Source organism: Salvia miltiorrhiza, chromosome 7, assembly GCF_028751815.1.
Source record: "Salvia miltiorrhiza cultivar Shanhuang (shh) chromosome 7, IMPLAD_Smil_shh, whole genome shotgun sequence".
Taxonomy (NCBI): Eukaryota; Viridiplantae; Streptophyta; class Magnoliopsida; order Lamiales; family Lamiaceae; genus Salvia; species Salvia miltiorrhiza.
The window spans coordinates 18,335,063-18,352,467 of NC_080393.1; the positions used below are offsets into that span (position 1 = coordinate 18,335,063).

Consider the following 17,405-nt stretch of genomic DNA (forward strand, 5'->3'; position numbering starts at 1 on the left):
ATGTTTTTATGTCAGCAACAGAAGCCCGAGCTTATGGAATTGTTGATCTTGTAGCAGTTGAATGAAAAAATGGATTTTGTGCAAATCAATGATTTGATATTTTATCTATGAGTTGACTATATAAATATTAAATAAAAAAAATCCGATTAGGATCAATCTAAACCAGCCCATTATGTATATGACTCAACATGCCAACTATTAAACAACTTATTAGAAATACAAAACAGCCCATTTGAAATGTCACGAAATCCCCCACTCTTCGGGGGTGCCCTCAGCGTCGAGGAACATGTACTAGGGTGTATGTGCGACTCGTCTAGATCATGAGCTGACACAAAAAAGCCAAGAAAACCGCTTTCGGTATGAATGATCAGTACCAGTGAATAGGATAGAATGGAAAAAGGGACTCCATTTACTATATAAAAATAAGCAAATCTATCCTTCTATTGTGTAGAAAGTTTATGGTTTCCATTGGTGCAAATCCAATCACCTGAATTTAAGATGAGACACAATTTTCCATTGGTAGCTGTTGGGAACCCCATGGAATATCTTGTTTTGTTTTGATGATACCAAAATCCTTAGGTTTAATATGTAATAGACTAGAACAGTTTGAACTCGAGTGTTAGAGTTCGTTTCTAGTTTAGTTTGCGGTTCTGAAGACTGAAGACTGAAGTTACCAACTGAAGTATCAGTTGAAGAATCAGTTCGGAACTGATTACTTAATGCGTGCCACGTGGACTCAGCGGACTGATACTAAAGACAAGTATCAGTTAAACATTCTTCCTCGGATTGAACTTCCAACGTTCAAAAGGAAGCCACGTACTCACATAGTACAGCCGCATTAAATGCAGAGATCTCAGGATCATCCCTCTCTGCAGAGGTCATTCCTATTTGGTGGCTACTTTATCAGAGACGTCGCATCTCCTGCTCTTCAACATAGCCGTTCCCACCAAACAAGGAACCTCGAAGATTGAAGCCTCAGCCCAAATTCAAAAAGCTCTCCAACGGAAGAAATCTTGAAGACGTTCTCCGCCAACGGATCTATTCAAGATCTCTCCTATAAGTAGTGCTCAAGGATCACTTCAATCTTCACCGATTCAACGACATAAGCTGAAGCTCTACCAAAATTGCTACTCAGCCCAAAGCTTAACCTCCCCAAAGCTTGAATCGAAGAAGAGAATTCCAAAGCCAAAATCAGTCACTGCTGATTACACACATTCTCTTAGACCTTAGGCAAATATCTGTTTACCCAGAAGCCTAGGTCAAACTTGCTCCAAAGAACTTGTTCTTTGAAGTTTAGTTGGGAAGTTTTCAAACCTTCTTTCGAGAGATAGAATCAAGTGTTTGAGTGGTAAAGGAGTTCCAGAAGGTACTCTGACTCCGTGAGATCCAAGTGCAAGGTCGTGCTAGGAGTGAGAAATCCAGCGCGAGTGACGTGTTGGTACTGAAGAGTGGAATCTTCAGTGGAACGGTTGTGTGCACCCGGCAAGCACACGGTTCGGTTTGTAGTGCACCAGTTAAGCACTTACGGAGTGTATTGTTGGTCTGATCAATCGACCGTGGATTTCTTTCTCTACTCACTAACATGTGAACATCATTCTCCACTCACTATTTTTTTCCACTTTTCTTCATTTGTGGGCCCCTTATGACACAATTTTTCTTAAAACTCGTGTCTCCCTCCCTTGGGACAATATTTCGTGGACGGAACGAGTATAAATTTTATTTAAGTTTTTTATATTATTTTATTTTCTTTTTTATCTAAATTTTTATTAATTTATTTACATATATTTTTTTAATTATAATAGTTTTTAGTGGAATTAAGGAGAAAGAAATTATTCATTAAAAACTACTCCCTCCGTCCACCAATTCAAGGCCTACTTGCCTTTTTGGTCCGTCCACAAAAACAAGGCCTACCTATTTTTGGTAAGTTTTTATTCATTATTTAATCAAAAAAGTCAAAGATTCTTTACAAAAAAGTGGGACCATTTCTCCACTTAACTAATAAAAATACACTTTTTCTTAAAAAGTGGGACCCTTTCTCCACTCAACTAATAAAAATACACTTTTTCTTAAAACCCGTGTTTTTTCATATAGGCCTTTAATTGGTGGACGGAGGGAGTATTATAATTAAAAATGAATAATTTCTTTCTCCTTAATTCCACTAAAAACTATTATAATTAAAAAAATATATGTAAATAAATTAATAAAAATTTAGATAAAAAAGAAAATAAAATAATATAAAAAACTTAAATAAAATTTATACTCGTTCCGTCCACGAAATATTGTCCCAAGGGAGGGAGACACGAGTTTTAAGAAAAATTGTGTCATAAGGGGCCCACAAATGAAGAAAAGTGAAAAAAAATAGTGAGTGGAGAATGATGTTCACATGTTAGTGAGTAGAGAAAGAAATCCACAATTTATTACTAAAAATAGATTCGGATAATTTTTTGTGAACGGACCAAAATGACAAATTAGGACAACATTTTGTGGACGGAAGGAGCAAAATGATGTGATAATATTATTTCTCCTTAATTGAAGTGAAAATGAAGAATGAAAAAGGGTAAAATTATCTTTTGTAGGACATGAGGGGAAAAAAAAAAAAAGACATTTAAAAGAAGAATTTTTTATTATCTCATATTTTTCATGATAAATTTATCAACCAAATAAAACACACCCTAAATGATTCGGAGAATTCAAAGATAATACACTTGTATAACTTCTTATTTTACTATGTAAATTACAATGTCAAACAAAAATGTGTACATTACCAAAAAGAATATGTTTAAAACATTAATAAAACATCAATGAAAATCAGTTGAACTATTGAAAGAAGTGTAAAATATACAATTAGATATAACCTAATAACCTATACATCATTCTCAAAACTTAAGGAGACCCTTGAAGAAAACAAAAAACTTGCCAGCATATGTTTAATTTTTTTAGTTTCCTTGTTTTAATTACTTTAATTTCTCATATCGTATTAGCATAATTTATCGTGGATTGGAGGAATAGTTATTTTGCTAGAGAAAAATTTTATAAATGTAGAAAATTGACATAATGAACCTGAGACGCCCTCTAGCTCTATTGGCAACAGTGCCTATAAAGAGCAGCAATTAAAGTAGTCGTGAACCCTCATTTAAGAATGTCGCTCAAATTGCACGCAATCTAAAGTCTCAATAATATGGAAAAGTAATTAATTAATACTCACTCAAATTTTAACAGCTCACCTCCAAAAATAGTGAATATATAACAAATATTTCAACATAATTTATTATTTACATCATATACCATTTTGGTCATCATACAATTATCTATCTTATCATTTAAAAAAAAAAAGATTATTGGCGAATAAATACTAACTTTGGACCAATTCAAATTTTTAACATGAATTTTAAAAATTGTCAAAAAAAATACACCAACTTATTGATTGCAATAATTTGAACACGATTCGAGAAGAACCAAAATACAATTCGAGAAGAACCAAAATAAATGTCTTATATAATTCGGCAATTCGAATTCATGTTAAAATTACTACAATCCGATTTATCTACATTAGCACTTCAATATGTTAAGTAAGCTTCAAATTGACCGAAAATAGAATTCTTGTTAAAATTAATACAATCAATAAGTTGATGTATTTTTTGACACTTTTTAAAATTAATATTAAAAAACAGAATTGGTCCAAAGTTGGTGTATTTGTATGTCAATAATTAAAAATTAAATCAATACGTGATGTTTTGATATATGTATGTATATAAAGAATTTATGTTACTCTATAAAAATAGAAGAATGAATAAAAATAGAGGCACTCTCCCGTGCAACTGATTTCTGAATGACACTACTTGAACATACAAATGACACTTGAAGATCTTCAAGTGTCATTTGTATGTTGAAATAGTGTTATTCGGAAATGTTTAAGAGTATCTGCATCGCCTACACGATAGCGGCCTAGTCATGTAAGGCTCGCATCGTGTAAGGCGATGCAGCCCTAAGTTACACGAGGGCTACACGCGCGATTAAAAAAAATTGAATTTTGAATTTGATTGCCTCGATTCTCGTGCTTTTTTTTTACCGTTCAATTTTATTTTTTTTTCTTCTTTTTTTTTTCTCTTCTTCTTCTTCTTCTTCTTCTTCTTCCTCACTTTCTTCCTTCACCTTCTTCATCTTCCTCACTTATTCTTTTCTTCCTCTCTCTACACCCTCCATGGATGCACACAACCCAAATTACTATGACCTAAATTGGCGCCCCGATCTATCCGACGACTATCATCCCGATTTGTCGGGATGTAACTTGGGGGATGCTCCTCCATCCGGCAAGGAGATGCCTTTGGCAGCCCATAGTGCCGCCAAACCGAAGAAAGATAGCTGAAGGAAGGAAATCGCCCACAAGATCCAGCATGACAGGCAGGCGCCGGTGGCGGAGAAGGAGGAGGACGAGGATGACGGAGGAAAGACTGTCCGTCACACCTACACCCCGGAGGAGACGGACCTCATCATCCAAATTTGGACGGAAGAGACAAACGACGCCATCCGTGGGGCAAATCAGAAAGGGCACAAATATTGGAAGAGGATTGTCGCTCGTGTCTACCCCCTCATCGACGCCAACCTCAACCACCGCCAGATTCAAGGGCACTGGACGCGAGTGGCCCAAGATGTGCGGTTCTTGGAGAGTATTTTGGTGGAGACGCGCACCCGGTGGCCATCCGGCCATTCTGACGATATGCTCCGGGACAAGGCCCAAATCCTCTTTAAAAGTCGGACAGCAAATAAGGCCTCCTTCAACTACTGGAACGCGTGGAAAATTCTCCGGCACAATCACAAGTTCAAGTCGATGTACCTCGAGGGAGACGTGCATTCCTCCAAGAGGACAAAGACTACAGAGGAAGGCGCCTTCACCACCTCAGTGTCGGCGAGAAGATCTCGTCCGCCCGACCGATTGGGAGCAAGGCGGCAAAGGCGGCGGCGAGGGCAGCGAAAGCGAAGGGGAAGGGGAAGGCGTCAAGCTCCGAGCAATCATCGGAGTACAAAGAGGCATAGGAGCGGTCCGACCAGAACTTTAAAAAATCACCACCGAGTATGCCAAAAAGAACGAGCTCAAAAAGAGGGAGTTCGATATGCAACTCCTCAGTCTGGATGCATCGCATATGAGCGATGCACAAAGGATGGCCCACGAGCACATGGTCCAAGAAATGCTCAAGCGTCGTAGGCTTATCTAGACTAGGATTTTAATTTATGTAATTTTAATTATGTTTTTAATTTTTTTATGTAATTTTTAGGTTTTTATTTTAATGGAATTTTAATTATTAGTAAAATGTGTTATTTAAATTTGAGCCATTAAATTTACGTGAAAAGCATAAAAATCAAAACTAAAAAAATCATATAAGCTATCATGTAACCCCAATGCAGCCTCTTTACACCATGTGGTCCCCCCTCATAAAGTAAGCTATCATGTAACACCAATATGGATGCTCTAAGTGTTATTTCTCGAATAAAGTAGTGTTATTCTGGAAACCAGTTGCACGTGCAACCGGTTGCACATGAGTATTTGTAATAAAAATATACTCCCTCCGTCCCACGAAACATGACATAATTTCCTTTTTGGTCTGTCCCACGAAGCATGACACGTTTCTAAAAATGGCAAAAAATTTATTCTTTATTCACATTTTCACTTTTTCACCTACCACACTTAACACACAAAATACCAATTTCTTAATTTTCATGTCGAAAAAAAGTGTGTCATATTTCATAGGACGGAGGGAGTATGTGACACAGAACTATATAACCCAATTCACGATGTGCTGGAAGTAGTACGAAGAGAGAGCGGATATTTTGAAACAGAACTATATATTTAAAGCTAAAAAAAGAAGTAAAATGTGGAAAATAATTAAAAAGATGTTTTTGGAGTTTGGACGACTCCTTCAAAATCGGAAATTGCTTCAAAGTGTGGCACACGACAAACAACTGTCAAGTCCTCACCCCACAAAATCACTATGCTTCTTTCAACTTCTTTATACTATAAAATTCACGATAACTGGGGCACAAAAAAATTGATACTATAAAGTAGTAATACATATTTTTTAGTAAAGAAAAAGTCACATCATATTATACAATAATAAATAAATAAATAGGTGATTGAATATAAATTATGGGTATTTTTTGTTAAATAAATAGTGCTTGTAAGGTTTAATTATAAAGATAGAGTTTAAAGTAATACTATGTCGCAAAAAAAATGATATACTTATCATAAATGCCCAATAAGGCAATTATGCCACACTTTGTAGACGAGAGAGTAGTAAATATTCAAATGCAGTATTTACAAAAAATTCAATCCTTAGTTACCTAGCTAATATATAACGTTGTAGGTGAAATTTTTTATCAACTCAAAATACATCTTTTAAGTATTTTCTCAAGGTCGTGCAGCACACCACAATTTTCATAAAAGAAAAGAGAATTATTTTGTTTTATTATTTCAAGTTGGGAAAATCGGCGGTGGGCGAATTTCGTAATAAAACACATGAATCAGTTTTCCCCAAATAACAATAAAAATAAAGAAGTCATGTGGTTTTTGTTGTTGGTATTGTAGTGGGAAAAAAGAAGAGGGGAGTTGCCCAGAATTAAAGGGTGGAGACGAAGCCATCAACTAGAGTAGAATAAAATTAAATAAAAGTAGTCCTATCAATACTTCAAAAAGTACTTAGTTTGAAATCTCATTTTCCTCGTGCCCTTCATTTAATAGTGTAGAGAGAGAGTATTCAATATTCTGGCCGACCGTCTCAAATATCAATACATCTTTATATATATAAATATGGATATGAACATCTAAAGCATACACCATTATATGAATGAATCACTATCTCATCACCTCTCCTTGTCCTCATCTCCTCTCTCTATCGCATCTAAATCAAACGTGACTCACACCCAAAATTGAAGCCATGGCCAAATCTTCATCTCTCGAGCTTGATTTTTTCGGCATGGAGAAAGGATCTACTGTCCTCCCTCCTCCGACTGCGGCCCCCGTTTTTCAGCGCAGACGCAGTTTTCGCGGTTCGTGTATATATATATATATATCTCTCTCTCTAGTGTTGTATATAAATTAATTATATGTATATGCAGATATGCAAGGTGTTATAACGAAGATGAATCCGGAGGTGGTGAAGAGCGTGATTGGGAATGGCGGTTTGGGATCGAAGAGATCATCAGCTGTTGCAGTTCCTTCTCCCCAATCGCCACTTTGCGATCCGAAACTTAGGTACTCATCGTTTTTCTTCCTACTTTGTTTGCATTAATTTGGCTCAACTAATTTGGGTTTTTATTTACTGTGTATTGGTACGTAGCCTGCGGTGTGGGGGTGATTATGAGAATGCTGAAAATACAGCTCCAATGACCATTTTCTACAACGGAGTGGTTTCTGTATTTGACGTCTCTGCACGCAAGGTTCGTGTTTCCTTCTTCACGCAAATCAATCTGCAAATTTATTTTAGTTATATATATTTATCGATTCATTTAATAATATTTCAACAGGCACAAGATATTCTCAAAGTTGCTGATGAAATACTACCTCCAAAATCGGCCGAAAACTTGGAATCCAACTCTCACACTGAAAGAAATTTGCTTGAATCTCTCAATGGAGGTTGCTTTAATATTTCGTTTTACTCAATTTATTTTTAGAGGTTTTTTTTTTTCAGTTATAATAAATAATTTTCGGATATATACATATATGTAGATTTACCCATATCAAGGAAAAATTCTCTGCAAAGGTTTCTGGAGAAGCGAAAGGAAAGGTTCGTATTGGATGATTATTTTTTTTCGTTAAGTAACTCTTTTTTAAATAGTGCCTCTCTTCACATTTGACTCTAATCGTATTATTATTTAAATTATTTCATTTGATTTTATTTGTTTCTTTTTTAGATAATCATTTTATATTCTTTTCGTTCTATTTATATAGCTTGTTTTCATTTTCCGTGTATGTCTCAAATATATAGACTTATTTCTATAAAAAGTAGTACTATTGTTTTTCACTTATATACAAATAATATATTCTTATTTAACTTTTTAATTTGCTAATCATTAAATAATAAATATGACATATTAAGAAGTTTACTTATATAGTTTCATTTTCAATAATTTTTCAGGATAAGATATTGATGAGATTTAAGATAAAATTGTCTCCAAATTTTCTACTGTAATAAATGCAATATAAAAATGATACGAAACTACTTCCTTTGTTTCACTTACATTGACACAATATAAATAGACACAAAAATTAAGAAAATTGTGTTGAGAGTGTAAAGTGTATAAGGATCAACACGTGTATAGTGATCACGTGCTATTTTTAGAAAATATTATTATAAATGAAAAAATTAAAAATTAAAGTGCAATATTGTAGGTTGGGCGGGAAGGAGTACCTATATGCCACCCCATTTTTTGAGGCGCGATCTGTTTTTTCGGGGCGCTATTTTTTTGAGGGGTTTATAATTAATTAGCCATGTGATTTAATTCAGCATTAAATTTTACGATGCTGCCTAAAATGAGCAATATTGTTAGTGGTATAGTTGTTAATTAACTTTTAAAGTTAAATATCTTTAATTTAAGTCCATCATCGCACATCTTTAAAATTATTTGTTCAATTATCCAAAAATATTTTTAAACAGTCAAATTATTTCCCCCTCATGTTGCCGACTTACCGCTGTCTGGCTGATTAATGTGCAATTATTTAAGCCTATTATTCCTTTTTTTTCTTTCGGATCAGCTTTAATCGATATTTAAGTTTGAATTTAAGGGGGGTGTATTCGTTGTGGATTTTAATAGATTTCTATGGATTTTAAAAGTCTGGGTGTATTCGTTCCAGACTTTTAAAAGTCTGCAGAAATCTGGGTGTATTCGTTTAAGACTTTTAAAAGTCCATATAAAGCTGGGTGTATTCGTTTCAGACTTTTTAAAATCCATACAAATCTAGGTGTATTCGTTATTCCATTGACTTAAAATCTGGAATGACTTTCATGGATTTCATCCAAAAAATACACACGACGAAATCCGGCCAAGAACCACGAGAATTGAAATCCATGAAATTTTAAGCGAGCGCTGAGATCCAGCGCCCGCGGCCAAGAAGCCAGTGAGCGCTGGAACTCAGCCACCGTTGAGAGAGTCCAGCATATGCTGGATTCCAGCATATGTTGGATTCGAGCGAGTCTGAATTCTCTGCCTCTCTCTCTCTACGCGCTCCGTGTCTCTCGCCACGCCGTTGCCGCTGCCGCCGCCGCAGGCCCACAGTCCCCCAACGCAGTGTGAGCGCCGCACCATCTCTCCTCTCCCCGACTCCTCCGGGACCGCCCCGGCGCACCCCTCACCTCTCAGCTGCTGTGCCGTTTTGGTGCCCAATGCATTGCTCAACACTGGGTTTCCATGATGCCTTTTTGGTTTCCAGCGCTCGCTGGATTCCCAGCGGTCGCTGGGTTTCCAGCGGTGCTGGGACTCAGCGGGCGTTGGCATCATGGATTTCAATTCCAGAATTATCCCCTAAATTCTTCGAAAATCAGTGAAAATCGGGGTGAAATCCAACCACGAATTCTTTGAAAGTCGTCTGGAATCTATGTGAATTCCATGGAATTTAAATTCCATGGACTTTTTAAAGTCTGTGGAAATCCACAACGAATACACCCCCCTAAATTTTTTCAGGGTTGACATTAATGAAGACGTAATAACATAATCGTGCAAAAACTAAGGTCGATAATTCTCTTTATTTCTTGATTAATTTTTCTGAGAATAACAAACACCTTTGGCACATGCATAAGGATTTCTATTTTTCTACATAAAACTTGACAAAATTAATATCACTGAAAATACCACAAAATTGCAACTCTAAATTCGTACTGAATTATTATAAAAATAAGTGAAACACGTGCGTCAAATGTTAACGCGGTTTTGAATTTGATTGCAGGCTGATTACGGTGTCCCCATACTAAGATAGCTGTGGAAGTGGGACAAAAAAAATGAAGGAGAAGAAATAATATGTTGAAAAAACATAATTATTTATGCTAATTACGTTATTATATCAGAAAAGGACATGAATTATCTTCATGGGGAATCTTTGGTGGTTGGAACGGCAAGAAGCACGTTTTCAGTACTGGATTAGGTTTTAATATTTTTTTCTTTTTAATACAGTACCTTCTTTCGTCGCAGTTTCGCGGTCAGCTGCTTTTTTCTGCGTCAAATTGATGGCTGCAGTTTCGCATTTTAGTCGCGTGGATAATGTGGAATGCTACGACCACTATTTCATTATTGTACTATTATTATTAAATTAGTTGGCCTAGCTGAATATAATATTATTATTGTATTTGTATGTGTAGAGAAGTTGCTTGCAGTTGACTTTTTTGTGTGCTATGTTTGCCTATGACCGAAAGAAAAGCCAAACTTTGACCAAGCACCTAATTGTTGACCCATTCAACTGTGGAAGATTTAATGTATCAAGATTTTGAGGCATGTGCTTCTCTTATTCTTGTTCAATAGGTACTTCGGTATTATAGATTAGTGGTGGCGTGAGTAAAGGGTATATTACCAATTTTGAATTTTATTGGTAGCACAATTTGTTTCAAAGAGCTAACTCAATTTAGAATGTGTTTAATTGGCTAAGCTTATTCAAAAGCTTATAATATATTTTAAGAGTTTATAAGATATAATGTTTCAAAAATTTATAATTGTTAAGACTTAAAATATTTGAATAATTAAGCTTATAAATTAGAGAAAGAATTGTGAGTTAGAGAGAGAAAATTAAATAGACATAAAATTGATAGAGTATATGGTGTAAATAATAAATTATAATAAAATTATTTCTATAAAATGATTATTTTTAATAAAGTAACGAAAAAAATAATTAGAATTGAATAATATATTTATTAAAATTTATTTTGGAAATTTATTACTCCCTCCGTCCCACGAATCTTGACACGTATTTCTTTTTGAGCCGTCCCACGAATTTTGACACATTTCTAAATAAAGTAATAATTAGGGAAAATTGCACCAAAATACACAAACTTTATCGAAAATCCATATTTGACGCGAAGTTAGAATTTTACATTTTAATACACCAATTTAAGAAGTTGTTCAATTTTGACATATTTTTCATTCCCCCCCCCCCCCAAATTAAAATCTGACGTGGCGCCTACGTGTCTCTCCGGCACGCGCCACTCCGTTCGCCGGTAAGTTTGTTCTTCTCCAACTATTGTTCATCGCAAAAAAAGGGAGCCATTCTCTCCACCACCGGCCATTCTCTCCAAATCGACGAGAATCTTCCACCAATCTGGAAAAATCTGGGTAATTTGAAGTTCTCGATCGCCTCTCTCTCTCTCTCTCCTAAATCTATTACCATCTTTGTAAAAAAAACGGTGAAAATCTCTGAATCCATTCCGCCACAATCAATCGGACCTCCTCCGCGTGCCATCCACAACAGATTTGAGCTCCATACCTCGAAAATTAGTGGTCGGGATCCTTGCGACCAGGAAACCTCGCATTCTTCCTATCGATTCGCAGTCCACCATCGATTCTCGGCGGCATCGCCTCCCTCGGCCACCACCGACGTCTCTGTCCCTTCCCCTCTATCTCCCTGAACTCACACATAATAACACATAGAGCAAGATCCCCAATTTCAAGCCACCGCGTCGCCGCCGCCGCCCTCAGTCTCTCCTCCGCCGGCTGCGATGGGGGATGAGGAGGTCAGATAAGTGGGGTTTTCCGCTCTTTAAGGATATTGAGAGAGAGAGAAAACATGATTTGAGATGGAGAGAGAAAAAAGAGATAAAGGGGGCTTAAACAGTGGGCTGAGACGACACCGTTTTTTCTTCTTCAATGCCACGTTGGATAAGTAGTTGACATGTAATCGACAAGTCAGATTTCCCGGTCACCGGAAATTAAAATTGTGTTAAAATTGGACAACTTATTAATTTGGTGTATTAAATTGTAAAATCCTAACTTCGCGTCAAATATGGATTTTTGGCAAAGTTTGTGTATTTACATGCAATTTTCCCTAATAATTATTACCTTTTCTCTCATACTTTATCACTTTTATTATATTCTCTCTCCTACTTTATCACTTTTATACTTTATTATCTACACACTTAAAACACTAATCTACAATTTATTAATTCTCGTGTTGAAACCAAATATGTCAAGATTCGTGGGACGGAGGGAATAATTGTTTAGAAACTTATATGATCAAAAGTTTATAACTTCGGTCACACACCTCCTTATGCTAGTACAAATTAGCTTGACCCATCGTTTGTTGCCATCTCATGGCGTTTGTGTGGAATAGGATTGCTGGATTGGTATGTCCACGGATTAAAGAAATAAATGAATATTACTTTTTATATCTTATAAATTGAATAAACATTTTTGTACGATCAATTTTTTTTTTTTTTTTTTGTAATCAAATAAAACGTATCAATATTATCCATATGAGTAAAATTAAACATTACACGTGTAATAGGCATTCTTTTATTTGCTATATAATGGATTTCATAGAACTATATTGTCACAGCCCAAAACCATTTATTTTCTTTACAAATTTTATTTGAAAATTAGTGAACTTTTAAGTTATAAAGTGCTTGAAAAATATTTTATTTATTGAATTAATGTTAGTCTAGTCGTGCCCCTAATTAGAAAATAATTTTATAAAAATAAAATAAAATAAATTTATATATATAAACAATTTTTTTTATATAGTGATAAATGTTTATCTATATAATTATTTATAATAAGAAATCTACATACTTAAATGTATATATTTAAATTTAGTACTGCACATGAGTTTAAAACTAATAAGTGAATAATATATTTGATTAATGTATATCCACACGAATTAAATAATATATATACATGTACATGGTTATTCAAAAAGTTATATATATAAATATTGCATGCATGCTACGTGGATTATTTCTAAGCTAATGAAACCAAGCCTATAAGCTACCCTATAAAGCTCATTCATCAAACCTATACATTTTTATATTTATATTTTGACACTATAAATATTGAAGCATTTATATTGAAGCATTTGTACTTAACCTAGGAAGTTGATGGGTTTTAAATAGTTATGTTAAATTATGTTTAATTTTATGGGATTAGGTGCGGCACGACTATGACGTTGACTTTGATTTGAATTACTCAAGCTAATTTTCAAAGTTCAAATTACAGGTGTGAGATTTATTTCAGTACATGCTGTAGTTAATCTTTGTCCATTTTAATATTATGTGTTTACCATATGTGAGTTACATTAAATTATATATCGCTAGGGGCCCGTTGAATGGGTCCAGGACGTCACAGTCCTTGGTATGCCACAATGCGATTTACATGTTAAAGTTATGGTTGCAACCAGTCGCCAGGGGCCGGCTGAATCGGTCCAGGACGGAAAGGTCCTTGGTATGCCACCGTGCGACTTATAGTTATGAATGTTACGATCATATGCGTTACCATTTTATTAACGTGGACAATGATTGCATGTTCCCACACTGAGTGTACCCTGTATGCTCATCCCATATCCAACATTTTCAGGTTTTAAAGGCCGGAAGCGCGTGGAAGGTCGAATGGCGAATCAAATATTTTGTATTTAGCTTTAACTAAAGATGTTATTTTGAGTAAAATATTTTAAATAAAATATTTATTTCTTTATTTTCACTCTAAATATTTATTTATAGTCATGATTTTTCGCGTGCGTTTTCATTTGGATACAGTAAGGTATATTTACCTTCTTTATTTTATTTTAAATTATATATACATATATTATTAAATTATGTAATAATTATTTTTAGTTATTATTAAATTATATTTAATTTTATGGGATTAGGTGCGGCACGACTAAGATGTTGACATTGATTTGAATTACTCAAGTTAATTTTCAAAGCTCAAGTTCCAGGTGTGGGATGTACTTAAATACATGCCGTGGTTAATTGTTGTCCATTTTAATATTATGTGTTTACCATATGTGAGTTATATAATATCGCCAGGGGCCGGCTGAATCGGTCCAGGACGTCACAGTCCTTGGTATGCCACAGTGCGACTTTCAGTTACGAATGTTTGATCATATGCGTTACCATTTTATTAACGTGGACAATGATTGCATGTCCATTTTAATATTATGTGTTTACCATATGTGAGTTACATTAAATTATATATCGCTAGGGGCCCGTTGAATGGGTCCAGGACGTCACAGTCTTTGGTATGCCACAATGCGATTTACATGTTAAAGTTATGGTTGCAACCATGGTTTCAATTCCCACACTGAGTGTACCCTGTATGCTCATCCCATACTTAACATTTTCAGGTTTTAAAGGTCGGAGGCACGTGGAAGGTCGAATGGCGAATCAAATATTTTGAATTTAGTTTTACTTAAAAATGTTATGTTTAGTAAAGAATTTTAAAATAAGATATTTATTTCTTTATTTTCACATTAAATATTTATTTATAGTCATGATTTTCCGCGTGCGTTTTCATTGAAAATTAAATTGGATTTGGGTGTGACATATATAGTTATAAATACTTCAAATAAAAAATAATTAGATCTATTGACCATAACTCATATCTAAATTAATTTTAAAATAGATAAAAAAAATTACAAATATTTTAGTACTAATAAAGATAGATAAACAAATAAAAGATTTTTCTTCTTCTCTAATTCTTTTAGCAAATTTGATCTTTATTTATTGAATTATGAACGCTAATATAAATTTTATGATGATGAAATTGAGGTTTAATATAAAAGAAAGAAAAAAAAAACCCCTTGAAGGCACAAGAGAGCATACTAAGGGCCCAAGACTCGGAAAGAGCTCGTTAAACTAAAACGAAACGATCAAACAAAACGCGCAGGAAAGCCTAAATCAAATGAGAGCAACATCACGTCACCGAAAAAATCTAACAATAAGAAAATCCCGTGTTGGTGAGAAAGTCGTCCAGCTCCATTTCATCCGACGTCCGTTCGCAATATTATTCATAACACGCATACTAGCACTATTGTTGTTATGATCAACAATAAAGTTCCTTAGCTTATATTTTAGTTCCTCCGCATTTCTGAGGCGACTTTCTATGCTATCTGCCGGGTTCTCTGTCAATATAAATTTTATTCCATAATAGTATCGTTAATTAGTTAAAAATGTATATAATAATTTGCATAATTGGTAATAGTTTTCTATTCAATATAAATGGTAATATGCATGTCATAGCCCAAAATCATTTATTTATTTACATGTTGTGGTTAATTATTGTCCATTTTAATATTATGTGTTTACCATATGTGAGTTAAATTAAATATCTCTAGGGGCCAACATAATTGGTCCAGGATGGTAAAGATCCTTGGTATGCCACAATGCGATGTACATGTTAAAGTTATGATTACACTCATAGTCACCAGGGGCCAACATAATTGGTCCAGGATGGTAAAGATCCTTGGTATGCCACCGTGCGACTTTCAGTTATGAATGTTATGATCATATGTGTTACCATTTTATTAACGTGGACAATGATTACATATTCCCACACTGAGTGTACTCTGTATGCTCATCCCACATTTAACATTTTCAGGTTTTTAACATGGGAGACGCGTGGAAGGTTGAATGACGAATTAAATATTTTGAATTTTGCTTTACACTACAAAAAAAGGCCTATTACCAGCGGCATTTCCCATCGATAATAGGGACACGACAGCCGGTAAATACATTATCGGCGGTGACTTGCCGCCGGTAACTTCTTCGCCGGTAATCCTGCCGTTAAAAGGCGGAGAATTACCAGCGGTAAACGCTGTCGGTAATGTTGACCGGACGGCGGTGGCGATCTCGCTAATCTATGCCGGGTTATTACCGGCGGCATTCGCCGCCGCTAATTAGTGGCTGCGTTTTGCCGTCTGTAATATTTTAGAATTTTATTTATTTATTTATTTTATTGTATATCCACAATTTATTTTTGTATTTATACAGTATTGCATAAGTTAGACGAACTTTCCAGTCGGTTACCCATCTTAGTTGTGCTCTAAGTCAAGCACGCTTAACCTTGAAGCTTTTTCGAGTGGTCATCAGTACAGAACACTCGTATTATTGATATATCTAGTACCTATTAATTCATTTAAAGTCTACTTCAATATACAATATCATATACATTCATAACATTAGAATATGTCGAGATGATATCCAAGAGATGTTGTTAATTACGGATCGGGCTCGTTTCCGTCCTTATTTTTATGTCGAAAAAATATTTACTTATTAATTTATTATTATTATTTTTAATCAATCTAGTTTATACACCATAAGTATTTTAATTTGATAATTGTAATGTATTTTGAATTTATTTGTTTAAGTCCTTATTTTTATGTCAAAAAAATATTTACTTATTATTTTTTAATATATATTTATTTTTATCAATCTAGTTTATACATCATAAGTATTTTAATTTGGTAATTGGAATGTATTTTGAATTCATTTGCATATGTTAATTAAATGCAATGTTGTTTCTAAACATGAAATAAATAGTTCAATAAAACATAAATGAATAAAACAAAGTGTCAAGTATAATGTTGTTTCAAAACATGCATGAAATAACTAGTTAAACAAAATATAAATATATAAAAGTCAAGACGATGGACCAGGGACCATAGACCTAATCATCATCATCATCATCATGAGTATGGGATAGAGGTAGCTGACCCGTCTGCCTCATATACTGCTCCATCATAGCCATCCGCTCAAGGAGGGCTTGACGTTCCGCTCGTTCTGCAGCCCTGTCCTCCTCAGCCTTCTGCAGCCGCTCCTCCAGCGTGGAGATCCGTGTCTCATACAACTGCTGAGATATCCCAGAAGCGCCAGTGTTGTGAGTAGACCCCCTACTAACCTGGCTCCGACTGGCACTTTTAGTGCCGTAGAGCCGTGACCTGTCGGGGTGTACGACCTTGAAGTATACCTCATCGAGTCGGTCCTCTCTTCCTATCTCAATAGCAATGCGACGAATTTTCGCCTAATTCATACATAACAATGCATAATTGTTAGAAAAATAAATACATTTCACTATGTATTAATATTTTATTAAACTTAAACACTTACATCTATTCTCTCGTCCCTCCGTGACAGAAAAGTTCCATCTGAGCGCATGTGGAGGCGGAGGAAGGTGCTATAATTATTTGCACCCTGGGGGAGATCAGTCTCCAAGCTCTGTTCATGCTTGTATATAAGAGAGTTCAAGGGTTTTTTAGGACAGTAACTTAGATTGAATTGGAAATTAGGACAATGACTTTCGGACTTGTAAAAATAGGACACTAATTCTTTTTAGAGTAAAATAGGACACTAATTAATAAGTGTTGCATCTGCAAGACATTTTTCGGCCAATTATCGGCTGAGAAATGTCCTATTTTTACGACGCTTATTAATTAGTGTCCTATT

General features: G+C 35.0%; 1 protein-coding gene across 2 annotated transcripts; it reads left to right on the plus strand.

Moving 5' to 3' along the window:
- The first annotated feature begins 6,698 nt into the window (after positions 1-6,698).
- LOC130996251 (protein TIFY 9-like) lies at positions 6,699-10,500 on the plus strand. 2 transcript variants are annotated; one of them, XM_057921757.1, is made up of 7 exons: positions 6,752-7,041; positions 7,111-7,246; positions 7,332-7,431; positions 7,519-7,627; positions 7,721-7,778; positions 9,673-9,719; positions 9,935-10,500. In XM_057921757.1, the coding sequence occupies exons 1-6, from the start codon at positions 6,930-6,932 to the stop codon at positions 9,701-9,703; spliced, it is 546 nt and encodes a 181-aa protein (XP_057777740.1). In that variant the 5' UTR covers positions 6,752-6,929; the 3' UTR covers positions 9,704-9,719; positions 9,935-10,500. The 2 variants fall into 2 exon arrangements, with proteins under 2 accessions (XP_057777741.1, XP_057777740.1); XM_057921758.1 differs by lacking the exon at positions 9,673-9,719 and having other exon boundaries at positions 6,699-7,041.
- Positions 10,501-17,405: the final 6,905 nt, after the last annotated feature.